The 25,001-nt window shown below is 36.8% G+C and overlaps 1 protein-coding gene across 1 annotated transcript in view; it reads left to right on the top strand.

The window, feature by feature from the left end:
* Positions 1-25,001, top strand: part of MYCBP2 (MYC binding protein 2) — a 288,978-nt gene that overhangs the window by 31,902 nt on the left and 232,075 nt on the right. Inside the window, exons 3-7 of the mRNA XM_032151244.2 lie at positions 6,527-6,742; positions 15,594-15,747; positions 20,849-21,045; positions 23,972-24,214; positions 24,447-24,518. Of these exons, the coding sequence (XP_032007135.1) occupies positions 6,527-6,742; positions 15,594-15,747; positions 20,849-21,045; positions 23,972-24,214; positions 24,447-24,518 (882 nt within the window). The remainder of the gene's footprint in view (positions 1-6,526; positions 6,743-15,593; positions 15,748-20,848; positions 21,046-23,971; positions 24,215-24,446; positions 24,519-25,001) is intronic.

The raw sequence follows: 25,001 nt of genomic DNA, 5'->3' as shown, positions 1-25,001 counted from the left end.
CGGTTTACCTGCATCATTTGCTTTGACCACAGAGATATGGGATACTTTGGTTAGACTGAGTTATATTTTTAACCCTGAGATGGGCAGTGGGTGAGCACCCTGGTGAATAGGCCACATGGAATGAGGGAGGAATAGTTACCCTAAGGAAAGTGTTGCCGGGAAGGCAGAAAAATAATGTCTGTTCACTGTATCCCTTCTCATTACTTCTGCTTCTGGGATAGAGGAGGGAAGTGGAGTGCATTGTCAATATACAGAAAACCTCTAACAAATACAATCATTCCAACCTCTATCCCTTTTCAACTTTTTGGTGCTATGTGCAAATCAGAGTATGGGAATCTTGAATATCTTTTAAGTTTTTTTAAGGTTTGATTTGGTGATTTTCCTGAAGTGGTGTCATATGATATCCAGGAAGAGGTGAGGAGAAGTCAAGGTCTTTTGTCCCCTTCAATTCGGCCTCCAACTAGCTTTGTGCCCTCAGTAATTCAGTTTTTTTCCTCTTGCCCTCAGTATTTCTATATCTTCTTTTTAAGAGTAGTTTGAGATAACAGTTATACAAGTAAGTTCATTGATTTATTCCTCAAACATTAATTGCATGCTGAGTATGTGCAGGCATTATGCTGGGTGTTTGGGATACAAAGATGAGTAAGGGGCATTTTTTGCTCATGGAAAGCATATAAAGTAGTAAAATGGTGTTGTTAGTCTCCTTGACCTGTATTACTTTTTCCAGATTATTTTTCATCTACCCTCTTTTTGAAAGTTATTTTTAAAATGCCATTTAGCTGGCATTTTATCTACTTTATATATTATATATATATATATATATATAGCCATTATATCTACTTTATGGCTATCATCAACCCCTCTATTTCTCCTCATCCATCAGTCATCTCCTTTATTTAATTTCCATCTTACCTAGGTTAGATACCACAGTCTTTCTTTTTAGAAAAACTCTTATTTAATCTGTAACAAATTACACAAACTTGGTGGTTTAAAATAACACTCGTTATCTCACAGTTCTGGAAATCTGAAGTCCAAAATGGATCTCACTGAGCTAACATCAAGGTGTCAGCAAGGCTATATTCCTTCTGGAGGCTCTAGGAGGGAATCTGTTTTTTTGCCTTTCTAGTTTCTATAATAGAGGCTGCTCGGATGTCTTGGCTTGTGGCCCCCTTCCATCTTCAAAGCCAGTGGTGGTTGGTTGAGTTTTCTCATGCGGCATCACTGATAGTTTTCTGTTGTTTTATCTCCTCCTCTCACTGTCCAGCCTCCCTCTTTCACTTGTAAGGACCCTTGTGATTACATTGCCCATCCAGATAATCTGTACATTTCAAAATCCTTAGTTTAATCACATATACAGAGTCCGTTTTGCCATGTAAGGTAACATTCACCTGGGTTCTGGGGAATTAGGGTGTAGATGTTTTTGGAGGCTATTATTTACCTACCATATCTCCCTTGTATATTTGTTGCATTAATCTGACAAAACTCAATCTTGTGTGAATCCAGTTCTTTTGTCCCTCCCTTAAGGTGAGTTCCATGTGCTGCCAAAAAGAGTTATACAAGAGTTAACTGATAACAATACACATTCATGATCATCAATCTCAAGTATACCATAGCCAGACTCTCTTATTATTTTTTCTGGTCAAATAGTTCTCTTTTCTTCTGTGATTATTTCAGACCTTTGCCATGCTCCTCAAACCTCTGATAAATTCTACCTTCCAGCATATAACTTCACTTTCTTACAGGAGAAATCAAATTCATTACTCAGAAAAGTTCCTCAACTTCCTGATCCCAAATATGTCTGTCTTCAGGCTTCTCAGTGGCTGAGCCTGACATAGAGATTTGAAGTTTGTAGTTCAGTAAGTTTTGAAAGTTAACATTCATGCATAGAAGCACTACTGCAGTCAAAGTTCAGAACATTTCTATCATCTCCAGGGGTTTTCTTTTTTTCTTTTTTTTTTTGAGACGGAGTCTCACTCTGTATCCCACGCTGCAGTACAGTGGTGTGCGATCTTAGCCCACTGCAGCTTCTACCTCCTGGGTTCAAGCAATTTCCCCGCCTCAGCCTCCTGAGTAGCTGGGATTACAGGCGCCAGCTACCATGTCCAGCTAATTTTTGTATTTTTAGTAGAGACAAGATTTCACCATGTTGGCCAGGCTGTCTCAAACTCCTGACCTCAGGTGAACCACCCGCCTTGGCCTCTCAAAGTGCTGGGATTACAGGCACGAGCCACCGCGCCCGGCCGGTTTTCTTATCCTCTGCTGATTCCATCCCTCCCTATAACCCTGGCTGTAGACAACCACAGATATATTTTCTGTCACTGTAGATTAGTTTTCATTTTCTAGAACTTCATATAAATGTGATCATATTGTGAGTACTCTTTTTTTTTTAGTCTGGTGTCTTTCCCTCAGCATAATGATTTGTGTTCATGTTGTTGTATGTCAATAGTTCATTCCATTTTTTTGCTGATTTTATATACATATGTATGCACGTGTATGTGTATGTGTGTGTGTTCATTTTTCTTGGGTGCATACTGAGGAGTGGAATGGTTGGGTGGTTTTTCCTTTGATTTGCCAGAAGGACTCATAAGTCTCACAAGCAATTTATACTCATGGCTAAGATTTATTACAACAAAGGATACAGAGCAAGCAGCAGGAAAAAGGTATGTGTTTGTGATGTATAGGGAGTTATGGCATAGGCTTCCTAGTTCTTCGTTGACTGAGCTTTCATGTCAGAAAGAAAGACATGCTTTCTCTCTGGCAGTGAACTACAGAGAAATGTGTATATTGTTTTTGCTCAGGTGAGTTTTAGAATTCAAGACTTTTTGTGGTTTTGGTCACATAGACATATCTTGTTAGTCAATCAGACATGGTAAGTGAAACTCAGGTACACATCGTAAAGCTTGATGTTTGTAGATGCAGAGCAGTCTGACAGGCCAGGAGGCATGGTCCATTGCTCCATGTGTTCATAACACAGTCTTCAATCACTACCACAAAGAAAACTCTAAACATCCGCATTCCCAAAGGTTAGCCAAGGGTCAATCATGGTTTCCTTGGGGAAATACAAGGAGTAAGCAATCATGCCTGTGGCATTAACTTTTTCCTCAGAGTTGGCACGGTAAATGTACGTTTAGCTTTTTTTTTTGAGACGGAGTTTTGCTCTTGTTCCCCAGGTTGGAGTGCAGTGGCACGATCTCGGCTCACCGCAACCTCCACCTCCCAGGTTCAAGCAATTCTCTTGCCTCAGGCTCCTGAGTAGCTGGGATTACAGGCATGCACCACCACGCCCAGCTAATTCTGTATTTTTAGTAGAGACGGGGTTTCTCCATGTGGAGGCTGGTCTCGAACTCCTTACCTCAGGTGATCTGCCCGCCTTGGCCTCCCAAAGTGCTGGGATTATAGGCGTGAGCCACTGCACCTGGCCTGTATGTTTAGCTTTTTAAGAAACTAGAAAACTCTTTTCCAAAGTGGTTGTTCCAATCTGTAGTCCCACCAGTAGTATATGACCAATCTAGTTGCTTCCTATCTTTGCAAACATATGATATTCGCTTTTTAAATTTCAGTCAGCCTACTGAGTAGGGGTTTCCCATTGTGGTTTTAGCTTGCTTTTCTCTAATGACTAGTGATGTGAAATCTTTTCATGTACCTTTTGCCATTCTTATTTTTTGATGTGAAATGTCTGTTCAGATCTTGCCTCTTATTTTTGTAATTGTCTTCTTATTATTGAATTGCCTGAGTTTCTCATATATTCTAAATACAAGTCTTTTGTCAGATATCTGCATTCCAAATACATTTCTCCTATTCTGTGGCTTGCTTTTGGGGTAAGAATTGCCATTTTAATGATATTGAATTTTCCAATCCATGAACATGGTATATATCTCCATTTATTTAAGTCTTTAAATTTCACTCAGCAACACTTTTTTGTTTTCAGTGTGTAGGGTTTACACATATTTTATTACTTTTATTTACAATTATTTTATATTTTTGATGTTATTGTAAATGCAGTTAGTTTTGAAAATTTATTTTGCTTTGAGATGATTTTAGTATGAATGCAGTGTGTATGTGTTTGTGTGCACCTAAGTCTGTGTAATTTTATCACATGTGTAGGTCCATGTGACTCTTACCACAGGTTGGATATACAGCAGTTCCATCACAAAGATTCTCTGAGATATCCTTTATAGCCACAGGTATCTTCCTTCCTCACCCTCTCGTTAGCTTCTGGCAACCACTGATCTGTTCAGCATTTATAATTTTGCCATTTTAAGAACGTTATCCAGTGGAATTGTGCAGTACGTAATCATTTAAGATTGGCGCTTTTTTTCCCCACTTGGGAAAATATCTTTGAGATTCACACACATTGTTGCATATTGTTTGTTCCTTGATGAGTAAGCATTTCGTGGTATGGATGTGCCATAGTTTGTTTAACCATTTGCCCATTAAAAGATATCTCAGTCGTTTCTAGCTTTTGACTATTTTAAAAGAATGCTATTACGAACGTTCGTGTACTGGTTTTTGTGTGAACATAAGTTTTTATTTCTCTGGTGTAAATGTCCAAGAGCATAATTGCTGGATTATATGGTAAGCACATATTTAGTTTTGTAGGAAATTGCTGTACTTTCTTCCAGAGTGGCATACCATTTTACATGGCCATCAGCAACGTATAAGTTTCTCCTCATCCCCAACAGCATTTGGTGTTGTCACTGTTTATTTTAGCCATTCTGATAGGTGTGTACTGTATCTCATTTTAATTTGCATTTTCCTAGTAGCTAGTGATGTTGAATCTTTTCATGTGCTTATTTGCCCTTTGTGTATCTTCTATATTGGTGTGTTTATTCTTCTCTTTTGCCCATTTGCTAATTGGATTCCTTGTTTGTTTTTACTGTTGACTTTTGAGAATTCTATATATTCTGAATACTCATCCTTTGTTGGATATGTGGTTTGCAAATATTTTCTCCAAGTCTGTGACTTCAGTGCTATCATTTTTGAAATTACATTTTTCAATTGTTCGTTCCTAGTATGTGTATATACTACTCATTTTTATATAGTAATTTTATATCCTGTGATTTTGTTAAATCTGCATACTATTTCTGGTAGCTTTTTTGCAGATTCCTTAAGATTCTCTACATGTTTTTTTACAAGTAAAAACATTTCTTTTTTAGAAAATACTTCTTGCCTTTTTCCCTTGGCTGGATAGGATATTTTCCTTGTACTAAATAGGATATCCAGTACAATGTTGATGAGTTGCTGAGAGTAGACCTATTTGCCTGGATCACAATCTTAGAGGGAAAGCATTCAGTCTATTACCACGTTAGCTGTGGTTATTTTGTAGATACCCTTTATCAAGTTGAGAAAATTCCCTTGTATTCCTAACTTAGACTTTTTTTTTTCTATCATGAATCGATACTGGATTTTTGTCAAGTGATTTTTCTGTGTTTATTTGCAGTATAATATATTTTTTCTCTGTTATGACAGTGATTGCTTTTCCAGTGTTGGGCCAACATTGTCCCTGGGTTAAACCTCTGTTGGTCATAATGTATTACTTTTTTATATATTGTTGGATTTGAATAGCTAATATTTGTAATATCTCTGGATATTTGGATAAGAGATATTTGTAATATCTCTTATGCATATACTCATAAGTTATATGCCATGCCAATTTAACTTTTTGATGTATTTCTTATTTAACAAGAGTATTTTGTTTTGTTTTTTTTCCAATTCTTTATGGAAGAAGAGTTGAATATTTGGGACCAAGTGTTTTTGGTACTTGAAGTATCATTTTGTTTATATTAGATACTTCCTGGACATACTCTAATTATTGGAAGTTGAAATTCTAAAATATTTTAAAACAGCTTTTTATATTTATAATGTAAATGTTGATCTTGAAATTGTAGTTGCTGTCTGATGAATAAAATACTGGGCATAAAAGAGAAACTGTTTAGTCTTAACAAACTACCAAGCACATGATTTTTAGCTTTTGTCAATACTGATAGGTGAGAGAGAGCTTAGGGAAGCATCTACAGCTTACTTGGCATTACTGTTATTTGAATGAGAATGAAATGAGTTGATGAAAATTAAGTGTTTTTTTGGGGGGCCCTCATTTCTGTGTAAACTTCTATGTCTACTTTTAAAAGCATTCAAAATGCAATCTAATGTTTGTAGTAGGTCATTGGGACTCTACAGTGTGTCTGGTGTCTCTTAGGAAGTCATCAAATGAATTTCCTTTGATACAGAACTCTAGGAGTTAAGCTTTGTTGAGTCTATTCCTGTCATGGTGATACAAGAATATTTCTAAGTTTTTTGCCCATCCCTTTCCAGCCCTTGTCGGATTGGCTGGTTATTGCTGCGTTACTCAAAAAATAGTGAGATATGAAAAGGGGACTAGAAGTTGGGTCCATAGACTTAGACTGTCTCTGCTGTGTCACATAATGTGTCTTCTGCAAGTCAGCCTGTCTAATCTTTACTTTTATGTAAAATGGGACTTGATGATAGAAAGGAGTGTGAAATGGAAATATTCTGTTTTGTATTTCAGTCTGAAAACTTGGAGAATACAGTAATCGTACCAGATATCAAACTACATAGCAATCCTTCTGCTTTCAATATTTACTGTAATGTACGCCATTGCGTTCTGGAATGGCAGAAAAAGGAAATATCGTTGGCAGCCGCATCTAAGAACTCTGTGCAGAGTGGAGAATCAGATAGTGATGAAGAAGAGGAATCCAAAGAGCCCCCTATCAAGCTTCCAAAGGTAAGCCACTGAGTTCTATTAATATTTAGATGTATAACCTGCAGGTGTTCTGGCTATAATGCGTATATATGCATTGCTAAAATACCTTGCTTTATGTAAAATTGCACACTAAAAATAACACGGCTTATGGGCAGAAATAGATTTGGAGCAGAAAAGGAAAACTCTACAACTTTATAACTAAGGTGCTAACAAAGTCAATAACTGATAATTCACTGGAAAGCGCAGGAAGGGAGATCAATTGGTTGGAGTCTGTTATAGGGGCAATTAAAAAATGTACAAAAGCAGTAGGGTGGAAATGCTGGTATAGAGGCATTGAGCCATGGCAGATGGAAGTAGAGCTCTGAGCCAGTGAGCTGAGAGTAAGGTGGGCACAAGAGAAAGCCAAGAGCCCTGGAAAGCTGGGAGGTGCTCCTCACCTGGGATGCAGGTATGCATTTTTATTTTTCTTGAAATAGAACTACAAAGCCTCTCAGCTGTGTAGTAGCTGGGCTGAGAGCCTTTTCCTTTCTGCCTAAGCTTATAATTGTACTCTTGATATTGTGGCTTCCCTTGATTAGGAAAAAAAAAAAAAATCACCTATGAACCAACTTAACTTCTGCATTATTCTGATACTACTCCCTTATTTACCAGGAGCATATAAACTAGTTGGTATTTCTATAATAGAAACGTGTGTTGTAGGCCGGGCGCAGTGGCTCACACCTGTAATCCCAGCACTTTGGGAGGCCGAGGCGGGTGGATCACCTGAGGTCAGGAGTTTGAGAACAGCATGGCCAACATGGTGAAATGCTGTCTCTACTAAAAATATAAAAATTAGCCCGGCATTGTGGCAGGCGCCTGTAATCCCAGCTACTCAGAGGCTGAGGCAGGAAAATTGCTTGAACACAGGAGGTGGAGGTTGCAGTGAGCTGAGATGATGCCATTGCACCCTGGCCTGGGTGACAGAGTGAGACTGTCCCCCCCAAAAAAACTGGCTGGGCGTAGTGGCTCACGTCTGTAATCCCAGCTCTTTGGAAGGCCAAGGCGGGCGGATCACGAGGTCAGGAGATCAAGACTATCCTGGCTAACACTGTGAAACCCCGTCTGTACTAAAAATAAAAAAAAAATTAGCCGGTCACGGTGGCGGGTGCCTGTAGTCCCAGCTTCTCGGGAGGCTGAGGCAGGAAAATGGCGTGAACCCGGGAGGCGGAGCTTGCAGTGAGCTGAGATGGCCCCACTGCACTCCAGCCTGGGTGACAGAGCAAGACTCCATTTACAAAAAAACAAACAAACAAACAAAAAAAAACCTGTGTTGTAGAACTATTCTCAGTGTACTCTGTTCTGTTTAAGTATTGGTATATTTAAGACTGGAGGGTTATTTTATATATATATATATATATATTTTTTTTTTTTATTTTTTTATTTTTAAGACAGAGTCTTGCTCTTGCCCAGGCTGGAGTGCAGTGGTGCCATCTCGGCTCACTGCAAGCTCCACCTCCCGGGTTCAGGCCATTCTCCTGCCTCAGCCTCCCGAGTAGCTGGGACTACAGGCGCCCGCCACCGTGCCCAGCTAATTTTTTTTGTATTTTTAGTAGAGACGGGGTTTCACCGTGTTAGCCAGGATGGTCTCGATCTTCTGACCTCGTGATCCGCCTGCCTCGGCCTCCCAAAGTGTTGGGGTTACAGGCGTGAGCCACTGCGCCCGGCCTGTTATATATTTTTTTCTATATACTAGATATAGTTAATATTTATAACAAAAGAATAGGTGAAAATAATAGACATTTTTAAATGGTGCCTTTATATAACTTATGCATATTGCTTTTTTCTAAACAGAGATATTCAAAATGATTTTATAATTATAAATGATTTATGACTATTGCCTTTTTACTAAACTGATACCTTAAAATTATGCCTTGAAAACTTACACATATCCACAAGGGATTGTGCAAATATTTTTTACTACTTGGAAATAGCAGCATAAATGGAACCTGGTCTGAGTTCTTTTGCACATTTTATGGTGGCTGTTCCTAAGTACACCACCATCCTTTATCATATTGTCAGGTTCTTCTCACCTTATTCTTGGCAGATGGCTTGCTTCATATTTCATAGAGTAATACAGGTTTTGTGAACTTACTCAGCTTCTTGATGAGCCATCTTCACATGTCCTTTTTGCCTCCTGTTTTAGAGTGGGACCCTTTTCTTTTTCTTATTTCCTTTGTCTGCAATGTCCTAACTGTACCTACTCTAATAGCTCCTTCCTTTCCTCTCCTTTCCTTTCCTTTCCTTTCCTTTCCTTTCCTTTCCTTTCCTTTCCTTTCCTTTCCTTTCCTTTCCTTTCCTTTCCTTTCCTTTCCTTTCCTTTCCTTTCTCTTCCCTTCTCCTTTTTTCTTTTCCCTTTCCTTTTCCCTTTTCCTTTCTCTTTCCCTTTCCTTTCCTTTCTTTCACGGAGTTTTGCTCTTGCTGCCCAGGCTGAGTGCAATGGCATGATCTTGGCTCACTAAAACCTGTGCCTCCTGGATTCAAGCAATTCTTCTGCCTCAGCCTCCTGAGTAGCTGGGATTACAGGCATGTGCTGTAATTAGCACCTGGCTAATTTTGTATTTTTAGTAGAGATGGGGTTTCTCCATGTTGGTAAAGCTAGTCTCAAACTCTGGACCTCAGGTGATCTACCCACTTTGGCCTCCCAAAGTGCTGGGATTTCAGGTGTGAGCCACCGTGCCTGGCCAATAGCTTCTTTCTTTAACCTAAAACAAACATGTTTATCTTTAATGTGGGAGCTGCTCTACGTAGAAATTATGGTCTCTAATTGTAATTTCTTATGCTTAACTAGGAGAGATTGAGATAAAAAACATAGTTGAGTTAGGACGTAAGGCTGGAGGACTTGTATAATTTACTTTTTAGTTAGAATACCAATTCTGTGTATGTGTGAGTCACACTGTATTATAGTAATTGTGCTACTTAAGTTCAATATTGTGAGAGAAAACAAAAGCCTGGGTAAATTTTTTACACAGGTATGCAGATTTTGAATAGTAAACTGTAGTTCAAATTAAATTGCATAAACAAGAACAATGGATTCCTAGGGTGTTTAAAAACATCAGGATTAGTGAGTATTAAATGAAATATCAGGCATTCTTAAGATAACCTTTTGCAGCATAATTAATAGAGTCAAAGGGGGATCTTTCAAAGAAAATTAAAGAAGATCAGATAGCCCAAGTGATTAATACTGAATTTTCCACCAAGTACTGACCTGTCTGCAAACAGGGTTAGCATGGGTTATGGAGCCAAACTGCTGGGGTTCAAACACCATTAAAATTACTAGCTATGTGACAATGGAAGTTATTTGACACATCTGTGCCTCAGTTTTGTCATCTATAAATTGGGGGTTGCATCTACCTCATAGGGTTGTAGTGACAATTTAAATGAATTAATGGATGTTGAGTGCTTGAGAGAACAGTACCTGACAGAAAGAAGTGCTCGTAAATGATATATATAGTTACAAGTGTCAGGTTAGGTGCAAACAAGAAAATGTGTAGGTGCAAATGAATTTGAGTTACTTGTCAAGGAACTCTTCAGTTTATTAAAAAAATTATGCAAGCAAATGAAACTTCTAGAGAATCAGTGCAATCACCTGATGAATGAGAGGTGAAGAGAGAGGAAGAAGTGATGAGATGCCTCTATGCAGAGGCAAGCAGATACTATGGGTGGGAAGTGAAACTTTCAGGTGATATTTTTTGGCAGCCATTTCCATGACATGAAGAATTGACACTGAGGATGAAATTAGTCTCTTAAGGTTCGAGGTGATGAGATTTGAAGGCAAGTGGGAAATGTTGGCATTTTTCTTTTTCCTTTGACCGTCTCTGTGCCTCAGCCTCAAATGCTACTGTCTGTTATCCTAGTTTGCTCCTTTTCTTTGTTCCCCTGTTGCTCCTCCTAAGCATGTGGCTGTCCCATTCCTTCTTGCCTGAGGTTTCTGTCTCTCCTACTCCTTTTTTTTTTCCTTAACGTGATTAAGACAGTTTTTAGTCTGTTTTTGAAGTGTTGTTGTAATGCAGTTTTATTTTTCCCATTCTTGAGTTTTAAAATTTAGTTACTAATAAATTGAGTTTGACTGTTATATAAACCTTGATTGTCACCCTTTTTTTGCTTTTTGCTTTTGTTTTTGTGTTTTGTGGATCAGTAATCATTGATATATTTAAAGGAGCTTTCTATTCCCTGAATGCTTCTACATTAAGTTTTTTACCCAGCTCAAACTGTCACTAAAATCTACATCCTCTAAAACTTTACAGATTTTATAGCTACATAATTTTTATTATTTTTGTTTTTATTTTCATTTTGAGACAGGGTCTGGCTTTGTCACTGGGGCTGGAGTGCAGTGGCGTGATCTCAGCTCACCGTAACTTCCGCCTCCTGGGCTCAAGCGATCATTCCACCTTAGCCTCCCATGTAGCTGGGACTACAGGCGTTTGCCACCACCCCAGGATACTTTTTGTATTTTTAGTAGAGATGGGGTTTTGCCAGATTGACCAGGCTGGTCTCGAGCTCCTGAGCTCAAGCAATCTGACTGCCTCAGCCTCCCAAAGTACTGGGATTACAGGCATGAGTCACTGTGCCTGGTGCATAATTTTTAAACAGTAACACTTAGAATTCATATTTCCCATCTGAACCCATTTGAAGCCAGTCATGCCACATTATTAAAAGATTTAGACTTACCTAGGATCATTTCTTTCTTAATTCAGTATATTCTTTTTGAATTTGTAGCCAGCATTGTATTAGGTCCTGAGAACGAAAGGATGAGACATAATTCCTGCCCTCAAGAAAGCATTGTCTTGTAGGGATAAGAACCAGGTCAATAAATATTCTCTAGTGCCTTAAGGATTGATAGGGAGTGCTAGATATAGTGGAACGCGTTAGAGAAAGGACTCAACAATGACTGAGATAGAGCAAGAGAGAGAGAGCAGGAAGCTAAATCATGAAGGGCCTTATGTGCCATGTAATTGATTCAGATGTTGTCTCGTGATTAGTAAATATTGAAGATTTTAAGCAAAAGAATATCATCAGACTTGCATGATTGTATGAGACTCACCACCCTGTAGTTATGGATGTGCCTTACTAACACTGCAGTAACTGTACTCCAGTTAGTAAGTAACTTTGTACTCCAGTTAGTAAGGCATATCCATAACTACAGGGTGGTGAGTGAGATTGGAGACAGAGGAACCATTTAGGCAATTACTGCAGTTGTCTAGAGAGTGTTAATGAGGGTTGGAATTATAGTAGTGACAGTGTTTTGAATATAAGAAATGTTAAGCAGAATTGACAGGAATTAGTAATAAATTGGCTATAAAGACTGAAAAAGAAGGCAGAATCTAAAGATATTCTTAAAGGTTTTGTGTGGTGAGGCCCTTTACTGAAAGAGGGAAAACTGGATGAGGAACAGTGCTTGGCTGAAATGATGATCAAGTTTAGTTCTGCACATGCTGATTGTGAGGTAAATGTGAAGTGTCCAGTGTGTGCTATGTAGGGCTGAAGTTCAAAAGATAAGTGCCAGCTGGAAAAATAGATTTGGGAGTTATCACCATGTAGGCACAAGTTGAAACAAATTTCTGTGAGAGATGGCGGGGGGTGGGATCAAGAATATTGTTTGAAAAAATAGCTTTGAAAAGTTGAAAAGTTTTGAAAAGTTCTCTTCCTCTGGGTGTGAAGAGAAGGGAAGAAGATGGTAGTAGTCATAGATAAATTTGTTAGGCAAGGAACTCAGAAACTTCACACTCATACTTTCTTTTTTTTTTTTTTTCAAGATGGAGTTTCACTCTGCTTGCCCAAGCTGAAGTGCAGTGGTGCGATCTTGGCTCACTGCAGCCTCCACCTTCTGGGTTCAAGTGATTCTCCTGCCTCAGCCTCCCAAGTAGCTGGGATTACAGGCATGTGCCACCATGCCTGGCTAATTTTGTATTTTTAGTAGAGATAGGGTTTCACCATGTTGATCAGGCTGGTTTGCAACTCCTGACCTCAGATAATCCACCCACCTCGGCCTCCCAAAGTGCTGGGATTACAGGCGTGAGCCACCGCACCCGGCCTCACATTCAGAATTCTCCACCTTAGCCTTCTCCTCCTCTCCTTCTGCTGCTGCCTCTTCCCCCACCTTTTTTCTCTGTCTCTAGATTTTTAAATTTTTTATTATTTATAGATATTATCTCTGTACCGAATATTTGCTTTATACAAACAATTTTAAAAGACAGTATACTTCACTCTATGGTAATATGTAAATATAATTTTGATTTCCTTTTGAGCTTTTTCAAATATAAAAGTATCGGAAGTGATTTTAGGACTTTTTAACTGAATAAGATACAATTTTTAAGGGTAAAGAGTTAATTATTAAATCCAAATGTGATGTAACTAAACTTTTATGATCACACTTATTCATGAAATAATAAAGTCACATTTGGAAATACATGATTTGAGAAGGGCAAAATAAAACCTTGAAAGACTCATTATATATCATTTTTCTTTGGCCAAATGTATTTTTATCTCACTTTCCCAGTATATTAGACTGGCCATATCAGGTAATTATTTGGGCTTCGTGTTTCTTTATCTTTCAAATATGATAGATAACCTTCAAAATTTAATTATTTGAGAGCAGCAGTAAAGGTAAAATTCAGTAAATTTACAGAAGACTGTTTTATGAAGAGAAGTGCGAAAGCATGTGTTGGGTAATTAGTTATAGTTTGTTATTGAAAGTATTCAAGCTTCTTGTGTTCTTTTATTGTTATAATTATTTTTCTTAAATATCACATTTATTTATTTATTTTGCTAATTATACATATTTATTGTAGATAATTTGAAAAATCAGAACGTTTTTCTAAAGAGGTATTAAAAATCAGAAGTAATATTTGAAATACCGTTAATCAAAATATACCCCAATATAAACATTTGTATTTCTTTTGTCATTTTTTCTATGTACACATTAAAATATGTTTTTTACACACAAATGAAATAATACTATATTGGCAGGACTATATTTTTTCTCCTTACACTCTTCCTTCCTGATACTGAAGGAGGGAGAAATATGTGTTTTCACTAACTATTGCCATTCATACCTTAAACTTACCGGAGAGATCAAGAACCTGTTCATTAGGGAGTCTTACTGTTTCTGGCAAGGTTCAATAATTCCTTTGTCACTGTAGGAAACTGTATCTATAATAAATGAACCTTAGCCAAGAATGTCATCTGTGAAGAATCCTCTTGGATTTATGAAAAATCATGGTTGGTAGCAGAGTAAGCAATCTGAAAGAATGACAGAATATAGTAGTCTTCCATTGGCTTGAGGATAGAGCCCCATATTTTGTACTCTGGAGATCTTTGACTTCACATTTCTCTTTCCTGTAAGAACATAAGCAGATAGAAATCTTGGACAGCATGTTTTTATTTTCTAGTCCATTCCAGGAAAAGAAACTATATCAAATGTGAAAGTTTACTCACTTAATGTGTTTAATCAATTGAAACTCTATGCAGGCTCTACTATAATATTAGCTATAATCAAGTCTGTTAGCATTTTAGATAACTTCTCTAAAGACAGTCCTCCTAATTATTTGACTTCTCAGCTACATCTGTTGTTTCCAGAAAACTTGTAAATGTTAATCAGAACTACAATTGACGTACCTTCAGCCGATTTGCCTCTGGTTTAGAAAATGTATTTCTGAGATGCAGTGGTTTTTAGCAAACAATTTAGTGAATAAATTAAACAAATATTTAATGTGTGCCTACCATATGCTAGGTAATTGGCTAGGCATGGAAGGTATTAAGCCGTTTAAGACATGTTCCTTGTATATTGGAAGATATGCAAGCTGTTTTAAACATGTTCCTTGTTTATTGGAAGATCCCAACATGGTTGGGAAAATGAAAACAAAAATAGTTACACTATAATGTAATAAATGCAGTAAGAGAGATCTGTACTGAGTATGAATTATATAGCATGACTAATTTACCCTATTAGATTATAAACTCTTAGAGGACAGGGTCTAGTATACCTTCGTATTTCCTAAAGTGAGTTTGCAAAATATGAGTGCTTAGGAGGTATTTATGTAATATATGAATTAATGCAAAAATATCAGCAGAGAGAATATTCTTCCACTGTTGTGTTCAATAGAATTAATGGTTTTGGGAGTTTCTACTAATTAGTCTTATTTTAATTTTTCTGTTACTTCTCCAAACAATTTACTTAATACTTCCTGAACTGGTTCTCAGAATGTTGACATTGCCTGAGAAATGGAATTTGTCTTTTATCAGTCTTATGAAGGTATATCCTTAAACTCATTCATTGCAATTTGCTCTCTCAGTCTTTAGTAACAGATTTATTTCTTTTGCTGGATATGGAGTCTGATTTTTCTTGCACCTGATGAGGAATAGTAAGATAATTAAAGGAAAAATACCAGTGGTATTTTTAGCTAAGCAGTTTTAAATTGTTTTGTGATCATCCTACAAGAAGGGATACCAACTATAAATAATAATATAGTGATTTGTACCATTATAGAAAAGGCTAAGATGAAAAGCTCCTTATAAAATCTTTTTACTATATGTGCTGTGTTGACTTTATTTCTGGTTATAGGTAACAATTAACATGACTTTTGACAAAAAGAGTACTGAGTTTTCCTTAAGTACAATCAAATGAACTTTTCAAATTAATAGTTTATTTCTTCCTAGTGAATGCAATCTAGTCTCTAGTTCATTGTTATAAGGCATTTTCATGATGTTTTATTACGGCTCCATTATACATTTACATTATCATTTTCTGTGGAAGTAACTTGTACCAACTAAACTGCTTAGAAAGTGTTACTAGCTTACATGTCATAAAGTATATATATTTTTTCCTTTCAAATAGATTATTGAGGTTGGCCTTTGTGAAGTTTTTGAATTGATCAAGGAGACACGATTTTCTCATCCATCCCTGTGTCTCAGGAGTCTCCAAGCCTTGCTCAACGTGCTGCAGGGCCAGCAGCCAGAAGGCCTCCAGTCTGAGCCACCCGAGGTCCTAGGTAAGAGCCAAGGCTCATTCAGTGAAGCATTTAAAAGTGAATATAATTAATAATACAGTATTGTACACTTCAAAATTGTTAAGAGAATATTTCTAAAGTTCTCACTACAGAAAATGTTAAGTACTTGAGGTGATAGATGTTAATTAGTCCACATTTTACTCATGAATCATAACATCACTTTATACCCCATAAATTTATACAATTATAAATTGTCAATTTGCAGTTTTTAAAAAGTGAAGAGCTTTTCTTATGAAGCACACACAATAGCCTATAATGCAGTCTTTATTTAACTGTGGTACGGAAACAGCAGGGGTATAAGTTTTAGAGTATTTTTTTCTGTGTTCCACTGAAGTTATGGTTTAAGAGTTGAAGTTCGTGCACACACATTTCTCAATTAGTATGATGAAGGGGGGGGCAAACAAAACATAAATCCCTGGAATCCAGAAATAATCCTCACACCTTAAGGTCACTATTAACTGAAATCGCTCTTATTAAACTTTTGGCCAAAACAGCTAACATTCACTTTCTCTAACTTGTTACTCTCAATAGTTTTAAAAAACAGGGGAAAAGGAAATAAATGCCACAAACCCAAACAGTACAATTGGTTTATAAATTGAGGGGACTTTTTATTTGTATTCATCATGAGTAAAAATCTATTTGTGTTATGGATTAAACTTCTGACTTAGCAACTTTCATTAAGTAAATAAAGTGTTCACTTTTCTTAAAGTATGTTCCGATTCTTGCCTTTCGTATCAGTGACCTAGGCTCAACATGTAATCCTTTAAATAAGATAGGAGCTTTTACTTAAAAGGTATTAAGGAATAGAAATATAGATGGAAGCATAATTTTTAACTGGTTAATTGCTTTTTTTCTCCGATGCTAACTATGGGTCTTTAAACTATCTAAAGTTTTCTAGATCCTTCTAGTATTATAGGAAAATTCTCAGAAGTACTAGAGCTGTGGTTCCCATTATGTGGTTCTCAATTCGCATTAGCATATATCAGAGTTATCGGGGACTTCCCTATGGTGTTTCTGATTCCATAGATTTGGGGTGGGGCCCAAGAGTTTGTATTTGGAAAAAGTTTCTTGGTGATACAGATGCTGGTTTGGGGACTACACTGCTGGTTTAGACTAAAGCTTGGTCCTTTTTTTTCTACTTGGCTATTTAGATTTTGTAGGACCCACCTGTGAAAACCAAATTGCATGAACCTAACTACATGTCAGATTTTTCTTTTTTTGGTTGCATGCGGTGATTCAGTTTTTGTGTTTGACTTTTGTGTGTTTGTTTGTTTGTTTTAATGGGAGGGAGGATGCTGGTCATTAAAACAAGCTGAGGATTTTTTAAAACTACCCCCCTCACATACACAGTTATTAAAAGCTATTACCAAATAGAAGCTGTCATGTTGACAAGCAAGCACCGTGTTGGTTATTGTTATGATAGCACCAGTGATCATATTAATATTGTGAAGTGCTGCTTGGCTTGACAGCATTTTACTGAAGATTTGATTTATTTTATTTAACAATATTTTGCTGGGTTTTCTTGGCTTTGGTTTGTTAGTTAGCAAATAATTGGAATGTTGAAATACCCACTAAGACTTGTATGTCATATTTCCTACTTTGAACATGTTATTTCTTTCCTCCTAAGTCTTCTACCATTCTCATGTCTCATGTCAGTTGTTATATACTTTCCTTTGTATCCATTCTGTACATACTTTCTTTCCTTTATTCTTTTAAAACTAGAACTTGTTCTTAATACTAGCTTTGAAATATAATGTGTGCTTTAGTCTTATTATCTTCCATCAAAACTTTCACATTATTGGCTGGGTGTGGTGGCTTATGCCTGTAATCCCAGCACTTTGGGAGGCTGAGGCAGGAGGACAGCTTAAGGCTGGGAGTTTGGGACCAGTCTGGGCAACTTAAGACCCCTATCTCTACAAAAAAAAAAAAAAAAAAAAACTGGGCATGGCAATGAGTGCTACTCAAGAGGCTAATGTGGGAGGACCGCTCAAGCTCAGGAGTCTGAGGCTACAGTGAGCTGTGATCATGCCACTGCACTGCACTCAGCTGGGTGACAGAATAAGACCTCATCTCTACCAAAAACAACCCCGAAAAAATCCCACAAAACCCAGAAACCTTTCACCTTAATCTGTTCATTTTTATTTTCTTGTTAAAAGTTTCAAATTCTGCTGTACTGCCTTTCGTCTGTCTTCCATCCTTTCAGTGTTTACTGCTGATCTCGTCACTGCTTTGGCTTATTTTTCTATGTAAGGGATTTTTTATCATTTCATATTTTCTATTTTGTTAAATTAGCTCAAAGATAAAAGCACTGATTTGGTTCTTTTATACTAAATTTCTGTTGAAACTTGCCTCTTCTTGTTTTTTTAATCTAATATCACAATCTTATTGGTTATCCTTTTTTTCCCATTTGGTTGTTTTCGTGTTATTCATGAAAATATGTGTATATTTATATAACTCTTACTGTGGAATATCTTGATGATTCGTATACACCAAGCTTCTTCTCTTTGCAAATAGATTTTGATTTTTAAATTATCTATTTAAAAATATATTTCCTTATATCCATATATTCTGTTCAATTAGATTATATTCTCAAGTATTCACTGAAATGTAATAGCACCCCCTTTGTTATGTGCTAAGAATGTGTGATACCATTGCTGTTATTATGGAACTTAGCATCAGAGAGTTGGATATGTGTATAATTACAAATGTGGATAAATCGTATGGAGGAAAGTAGAAGGAGTTCTGAGAGTCCTTTTTTTGTTTTTTGAGATGGAGTCTCGCTCTGTTGCCCAGGCTAGAATGCAGTGGTGCGATCTTGGCTCACTGCAACTTCCACCTACCAGGTTCAAGCTATTCTCCTGCCTCAGCTTCCTGAGTAGCTTGGACTACAGGTGTGTGCCACGATGCCTGGCTAATTTTTGTATTTTTAGTAGAGACAGGGTTTCACTATGTTGGCCAGGCTGGTCTCAAACTCCTGACCTCAAGTGACTTGCCCACCTTGGCCTCCCAAGGTGCTAGGATTACAGGCATGAGCCACTGTGCCTGGCCAAGATTCCTTTTTTAACTTAAAAAATTTTTATTTATTTATCTTTAGGGACAGGATCTCACTATATTGGCCAGGGTAGACTCAAACCCTGGACTCAAGTGATCCTCCTGCCTCCACCTCCCAAGTAGCTGTGACTATAGATACACACTGCTGCACCCAGCTCCTTCTGAGAGTCTTTAACAGGCTCTCTGAAGATGTGACATATGAGATTTAGAGGGTGAATAGGAGGGAGTGAATTAGATTATAAGTGCTCCAGGCAGAAATAACAGCATGTAGTAAGGCTCTGAGACAGAAAGGAGAATGAATGAAAAGAAGAGCAATGTGGCTAGAATGTGGAGAGTGAAGGGAACAGTCTTGTGACAGCTGAGGAAGGAGGCAGGGACATGCAGAGCTTTACATGCCATGTTAAAGAATTTCATTAGTGGGCTAGGAGGAATGGAAAGTCATTCTCTATTTCATTACATTAAGAATATTGTTTTTTAAATAGCCTTATTTTCTTAAATTATTTGTTTAAATTAGTGACTGTTTTCTTTCCCTGGATTCTTAACCTTTTTGAAAGGGTGGAGACATTCTTTGTCATGTTTGCCAATACCCTAATGTAGAATAGTTGCTAATGTGTGAGAGTTCAGTATATATTTGCTGAATAATCAACAGATGTACTCGCTGAAGGATAATAATTGTAGGAAGGATGGGTAGATGGAAATATGGACAAACACGGATAGATGAAAGGATGGAGGGAAGGAAGGATAGCTGGAGGAAAAGGTAGAGGAAAGGATAAATGGAAAAAAATGAAAGTATAGGATGTGTACAGACAAGTGAAGAGAGGAAGGGAGAAAGAAAAGAAGACAGAAGGGAGGAAGAAATTAACAAAGGAGTGAAAGTATTTTAAGTAGACAATTAGATTTTTGGTTTGAAATTCTCCCTGGCTATTGGGGCAAAAGCGAATGGTAAGAGATAATTTCTTAACACTTTTTAGTCAAAGAGGTGATGATAGCATGGATTGGAAAGATGATGATGAGATAGGGAAAAGTGGAGTTATCCATGAGGAAGTAAAATAAACAGGACTTAATTTGGGATTAGCTATGGAAGATGAGGGATTGGTAGGGGCTGCCTGGGTTTCTGTGAGTTACCAGATAATCCACAGGTGGCATTTTAGTTTTTAGAGAACTGCAGTACATTACTCCTCTTTCTCTTGTTCTTCTCCCTCTCTCCTTTCCCTTTCTCTCTGTTCATCTTTCTCAGTTTTTCTTTTTCTAACTCTCTTTTTCCCTGTCCATCTGATTATTCACTCTATAAGGATTTTCAAATCTCCCTTCTATGGAAGAAATCCCCAGATGTCTGTTGATTGAATCTTGGATGGAGGTGTTCAGGGAATTTTGTGTGGAGACCTCTGCTGCTTGTAAAACATTTGTGTGTGTGTGTGTTTTATCTTCACCACTAAATGACTTTATGATTTAGGAAAAATCTTTTGACTACCCCATATCTCAATTTCATTATTAAAGGAGGAGAATATCTGTCCTATTGACTTGGAGGTTTTTCTAGGGTATAAATGAATTACATCCTAAGTGTGAATTGTTATTATGTTAATGATATAGCCAATTTTATATTAAAGCACATTATTGCATATGTTTTGTGTTTCTATTACTTTGAAAATATATACGTAATTTCCTGGACACTTAACATTTTAAGAAGCCTCCTAATCTGAAAGGTAAAATAAGTATGATGAGTAGTCTATTACTTGATAGGATGAGTTTCTTGGATATGTGAATGCCTCTAGGCAAGCTTGTTTTAAAAGACCTTTGATTTTCTTTTTTTACTAAGAAAAATAAGGAGTTCAACTGAGTGTTCTTTAAGACCCTTGTTACATAAATATTTTAACTTTTGGGGAAGAGAGTAACTAGAAAGAAACTAATGCAAAGTAATTGTTCTAGATTCTTTAAATTTTGTTTATAATGAGACAAAGTAAAAATAAATAAATATACGCATATAATGTTCTGTATGTTGGATGAATATAATTGAATTCTATTTTATCCACAGAGTCTCTCTTCCAGCTTCTTTTGGAAATCACTGTTCGAAGTACTGGGATGAATGACAGCACAGGACAGTCCTTAACAGCACTTTCCTGTGCTTGCCTCTTTAGTCTGGTGGCTTCTTGGGGAGAAACAGGAAGGACACTTCAGGCCATCTCTGCTATCCTCACCAACAATGGAAGCCATGCTTGCCAAACTATTCAGGTATTTCATATTTATATCTGCTTAGAAATTTATAAGATGACAAGTTACAGTTTCATCTCAATTTCTGTCAATAGGAATTCTGCTTTTTCTCACTCATTACAGTAGCTTGATCTGTCCAAGATTGATACATAAATAATCTACAGTATTTCAATTAAGTGATATGTATGTTTAACTCTGAAGCTTTAAATATAATAAAATGAATTTTGGCCAGACCTCTTAAATCTTTAAGCTGGTCTTTGCCTTAACACCATAGCCTTCTCTTTCCTCGCTGTTGTCTTGCTCTCTGCGTTCTCCCCTCTTCCCATCTTTCCCTGAGTTTTTTTAGTATGGAATTCATTCATAGTTTTAAATATCTTTTCTCTATTGAAAGAAAAAGATATGGTATCAATCTGATATATTTTTGATCGGTTGATTATGTTTGTTTATGAATTGATTCGTTTCTGAGTTACTTCAGCTATGTATAAAACATTTTAGGCTTTTAATATTCAGTTGTGGAACAAACAAGCTCGTCACCATTTTAGTGGTAGGAAAAATAATCCTTATAGGCAAACTTGACTTAATTATTTGGGAAGGCTCTGGAAATTGAGAAAGAAGTTACGATTTTGAGACCTGACTGTCTACTCTTCTCTGGCCCCTTGGGCAACCCCAGAGCAGGTGGAAGGGATGCCTCAATCCTGTTATTAGCAGACCAAAGATAGCAAAAGGAGTATATTGGTTATTTTCTGTCTTATTCAGTGATCTTGAACTTTCCTGGTCAAACAAGACCCGTTCCCTTACTCTAGATTTCTGCTCTTTTCTTCCTTTCTGCCTTGCTTGGAATCCTTTTGTCCCTTTTTATGGTCCTTAATTATTTTGAAGTTGCTCTAATACAGTGGTTTTCAAGCTGGGTTCTGTAGACGTGCTTTCAGGGTTTGGCAAATGTTTAATTTAAATATATGTTTAAAATATGCAAATATTTTAAAAATTGTAATAAAATAACACATTCAGATACCATATACCAGATTTTAATAGGATAGTGACCACCAACATATGAGCTTATGAATTTTGGTATGATTTGCTTTTATATAGAGACTTAGGAATGCCATTAGAGCTCATAGCAGGAATATATGAACTACGTTCATGGAAAGCCTCCTAGAGGATATGAGGTGAGATCTAAACAATGAGTTGAAATTAGCCAGGAGAAATTTTTGGTGTTGGTGGTATAGAAAGAGAATGTTCTAGGTATCCACATGCTGAGGCATGGAGGTGAGAGTAAGAGTGAAATATTTGAAAGCTGAAAGAAGTTTAGTATAGCTATAGCATAGAGAGCTGTCAAATAGTGTAGCCACAGCATAGAGAGCTGGCAAATAACAGAGACAGGACTCGAGGGCTTATCTGTCTCCAATATTATGCTCAATCACTAGACAACACGAACTACTTGATCCTCTGAATCAATAGCTGCAGTTCTCTACAGACCTGCCACATCACTACATCCCCAACTCTAGCTGAAACACCATATTAAAGCCCATTACCTTAACATGGCTTACAGTGCTCTTCATGATTTGGCCTTTTATCTACCAACTTCATTTCCCAAAACTCTCCTGGCCTGACTGTTGGTAGAGGGAGAATAGCTTTCCCTGAGAATGTGTGCATTAAGTCCGTTTTCACGCTGCTGTTAGAGATGTACCCGAGACTGGGCAATTTACAAAAGAAAGAGCTTTAATGAATTTATGGTTCCACATGGCTAGAGAAACCTCACAGTCATGGTGGAAGGCAAAGAGGAGCAAGTCATGTGTTACATGGATGGCAGCAGGCAAAGAGAGCTTGTTCAGGGAAATTCCTCTTTATAAAACCATCAGATCTCATGAGGCTTATTCGATATCATGAGAACAGCACAGGAAAGACTTGCCCCCATGATCTAATTACCTCCCACTGGATCCCTTCCACAACACGTGGGAATTCAAGATGAGATTTGAGTGGGAACACAACCAAACCATATGACTATGTGTAACTCTTCACATCTCAGATTTGTTTTGGCACCCAAATGCATATTACTTGTCCGTTTCATAAAGCTTAACAGAGAGTTTAAAGCAGGGTAGACATGGTAGTACTGCAAGGTGCTGTATTGAAAGAGACTGAAATCCTTTCTAGAGGGTCGAACTCTTGACTTCAAAGGCTTTCTGCAAATAAAACACTATTTATTGCATTTGAGCTCAGAAACAAATTAATAAAAAAAGCACATGAAAAAAGGCACCATTATTGAGAATTAGCAGAAACAAATATGGTAGAATCAATCCTGCCAAATCCTTAGATATTGAAATTATTTGATATAGAATGTGTATGTGTATGAATATATAAAGTATGGTTAAAGTAATAAAAGAAAATATCAAAAGTATGATTAAGGAGTGAGAATATAAAAAGTAGTCAGACATTAGGAAAAAAAACAAATTGAACTCCTAGAAATGAAAAACCAAATAATTACAATTAGAAACTTAAAATGGGTTAACTATTGTATAATATGATTGAAGATGGAAATGGTGAACTGAAAGATAAAGGGGAAGAAATTATCTAGAATGCAACAGAGAGACAAGGAGAGAAATATGGAAGATAAAATAAGAAACATGGATCGAGAATGACAAAATGTAATGTAATACAATCTGAGTTCCACAAGGCAATAATAGATTTGTGGAGATAGAGTACTTGATATAATGTCTAAGATTTTACAGAACTGGTGAATGACATGGAATCCTAAGAGTAAGGAAGTCTACCTTGCTTGAGATTTGCTTCTTATAGATGAACTTTTAGTTGGTACTTTTTGCTGGCATGTGAAATACCATTCTGAACATTTTATTGTCTTATAAATGATGATATATTACCAAAGTATCTTTGTTCCGTGTTTGTAACATTTAAAAATGTTTTTTCATTATTTTTCTTCTCTTTTGACTAGGTGCCAACAATTCTAAATTCGCTACAGAGAAGTGTACAAGCAGTTTTGGTGGGAAAAATTCAAATTCAGGACTGGTTTAGTAATGGCATTAAGAAAGCAGCTTTAATGCACAAGTGGCCATTAAAAGAAATATCTGTTGATGAAGATGACCAATGTCTACTTCAGAATGATGGATTTTTTCTTTATCTATTATGCAAGGATGGATTATATAAAATAGGCTCTGGATACAGTGGAACAGTTAGGGTAATGTGATTCCTTACAGTTCTTTAATTATACAGAGTTATAACCATAATGAATTGTGTTCTGTGTGTTTCTGGTTTCATTTCTAGAATAAGATCTAATTTAAGTATAATACTATTTATTTGAAAACCATAATTGAAATACATGCATGAAATGTCATTCACCCATTTGTATTATTTTTCATTGATTATTAATTATGAAACCACTGATAGACTAACGTTTGTTATTTTTACAGGGCCATATATACAATTCTACATCCCGTATTAGAAACAGAAAAGAAAAAAAGTCTTGGTTAGGGTATGCTCAGGTAAGAGACTATCCACAATAAACCAAAATTTTCTTATCTTTTAAAACATGTGATTTGTCCTTGTTTAATCAATAATATCACTTCTATTTAAACAGAAGTGATGTATTTTTACTAATATGGCCATAACAACTGAATAGTGTAGTGTAAAGAACACTGGCTCAGAACTCATAAGAGGTTCAATTTTAGTTCTGGCCCTGCTTCTTACTAGCTATATGACTGGATAACTCAGTTAACTTATTGGGTCCTCTGTTATTTAGCTTTAATATGGGATTAAACATACCTTCTTTAGAGTTCTTGTTTAAGTGAGCCTCTAGATAAGAACTGAAGACCACCTTTATCATTAGCACATTTTTTTTCTTTTTGAGACAGAATCTCACTGTGTCACCCAGGTTAGAGTGGAGTGGCACAGTCTCGGCTCACTGCAACCTCTGCCTTCTGAGTTCAAGTGATTCTTGTGCCTCAGCTTCCTGAGAAGGCCCATGC

This window comes from Hylobates moloch, unplaced genomic scaffold, assembly GCF_009828535.3.
Source record: "Hylobates moloch isolate HMO894 unplaced genomic scaffold, HMol_V3 SCAFFOLD_4, whole genome shotgun sequence".
Taxonomy (NCBI): domain Eukaryota; kingdom Metazoa; phylum Chordata; class Mammalia; order Primates; family Hylobatidae; genus Hylobates; species Hylobates moloch.
This window is presented reverse-complemented; position numbering and strand designations above follow the sequence as displayed.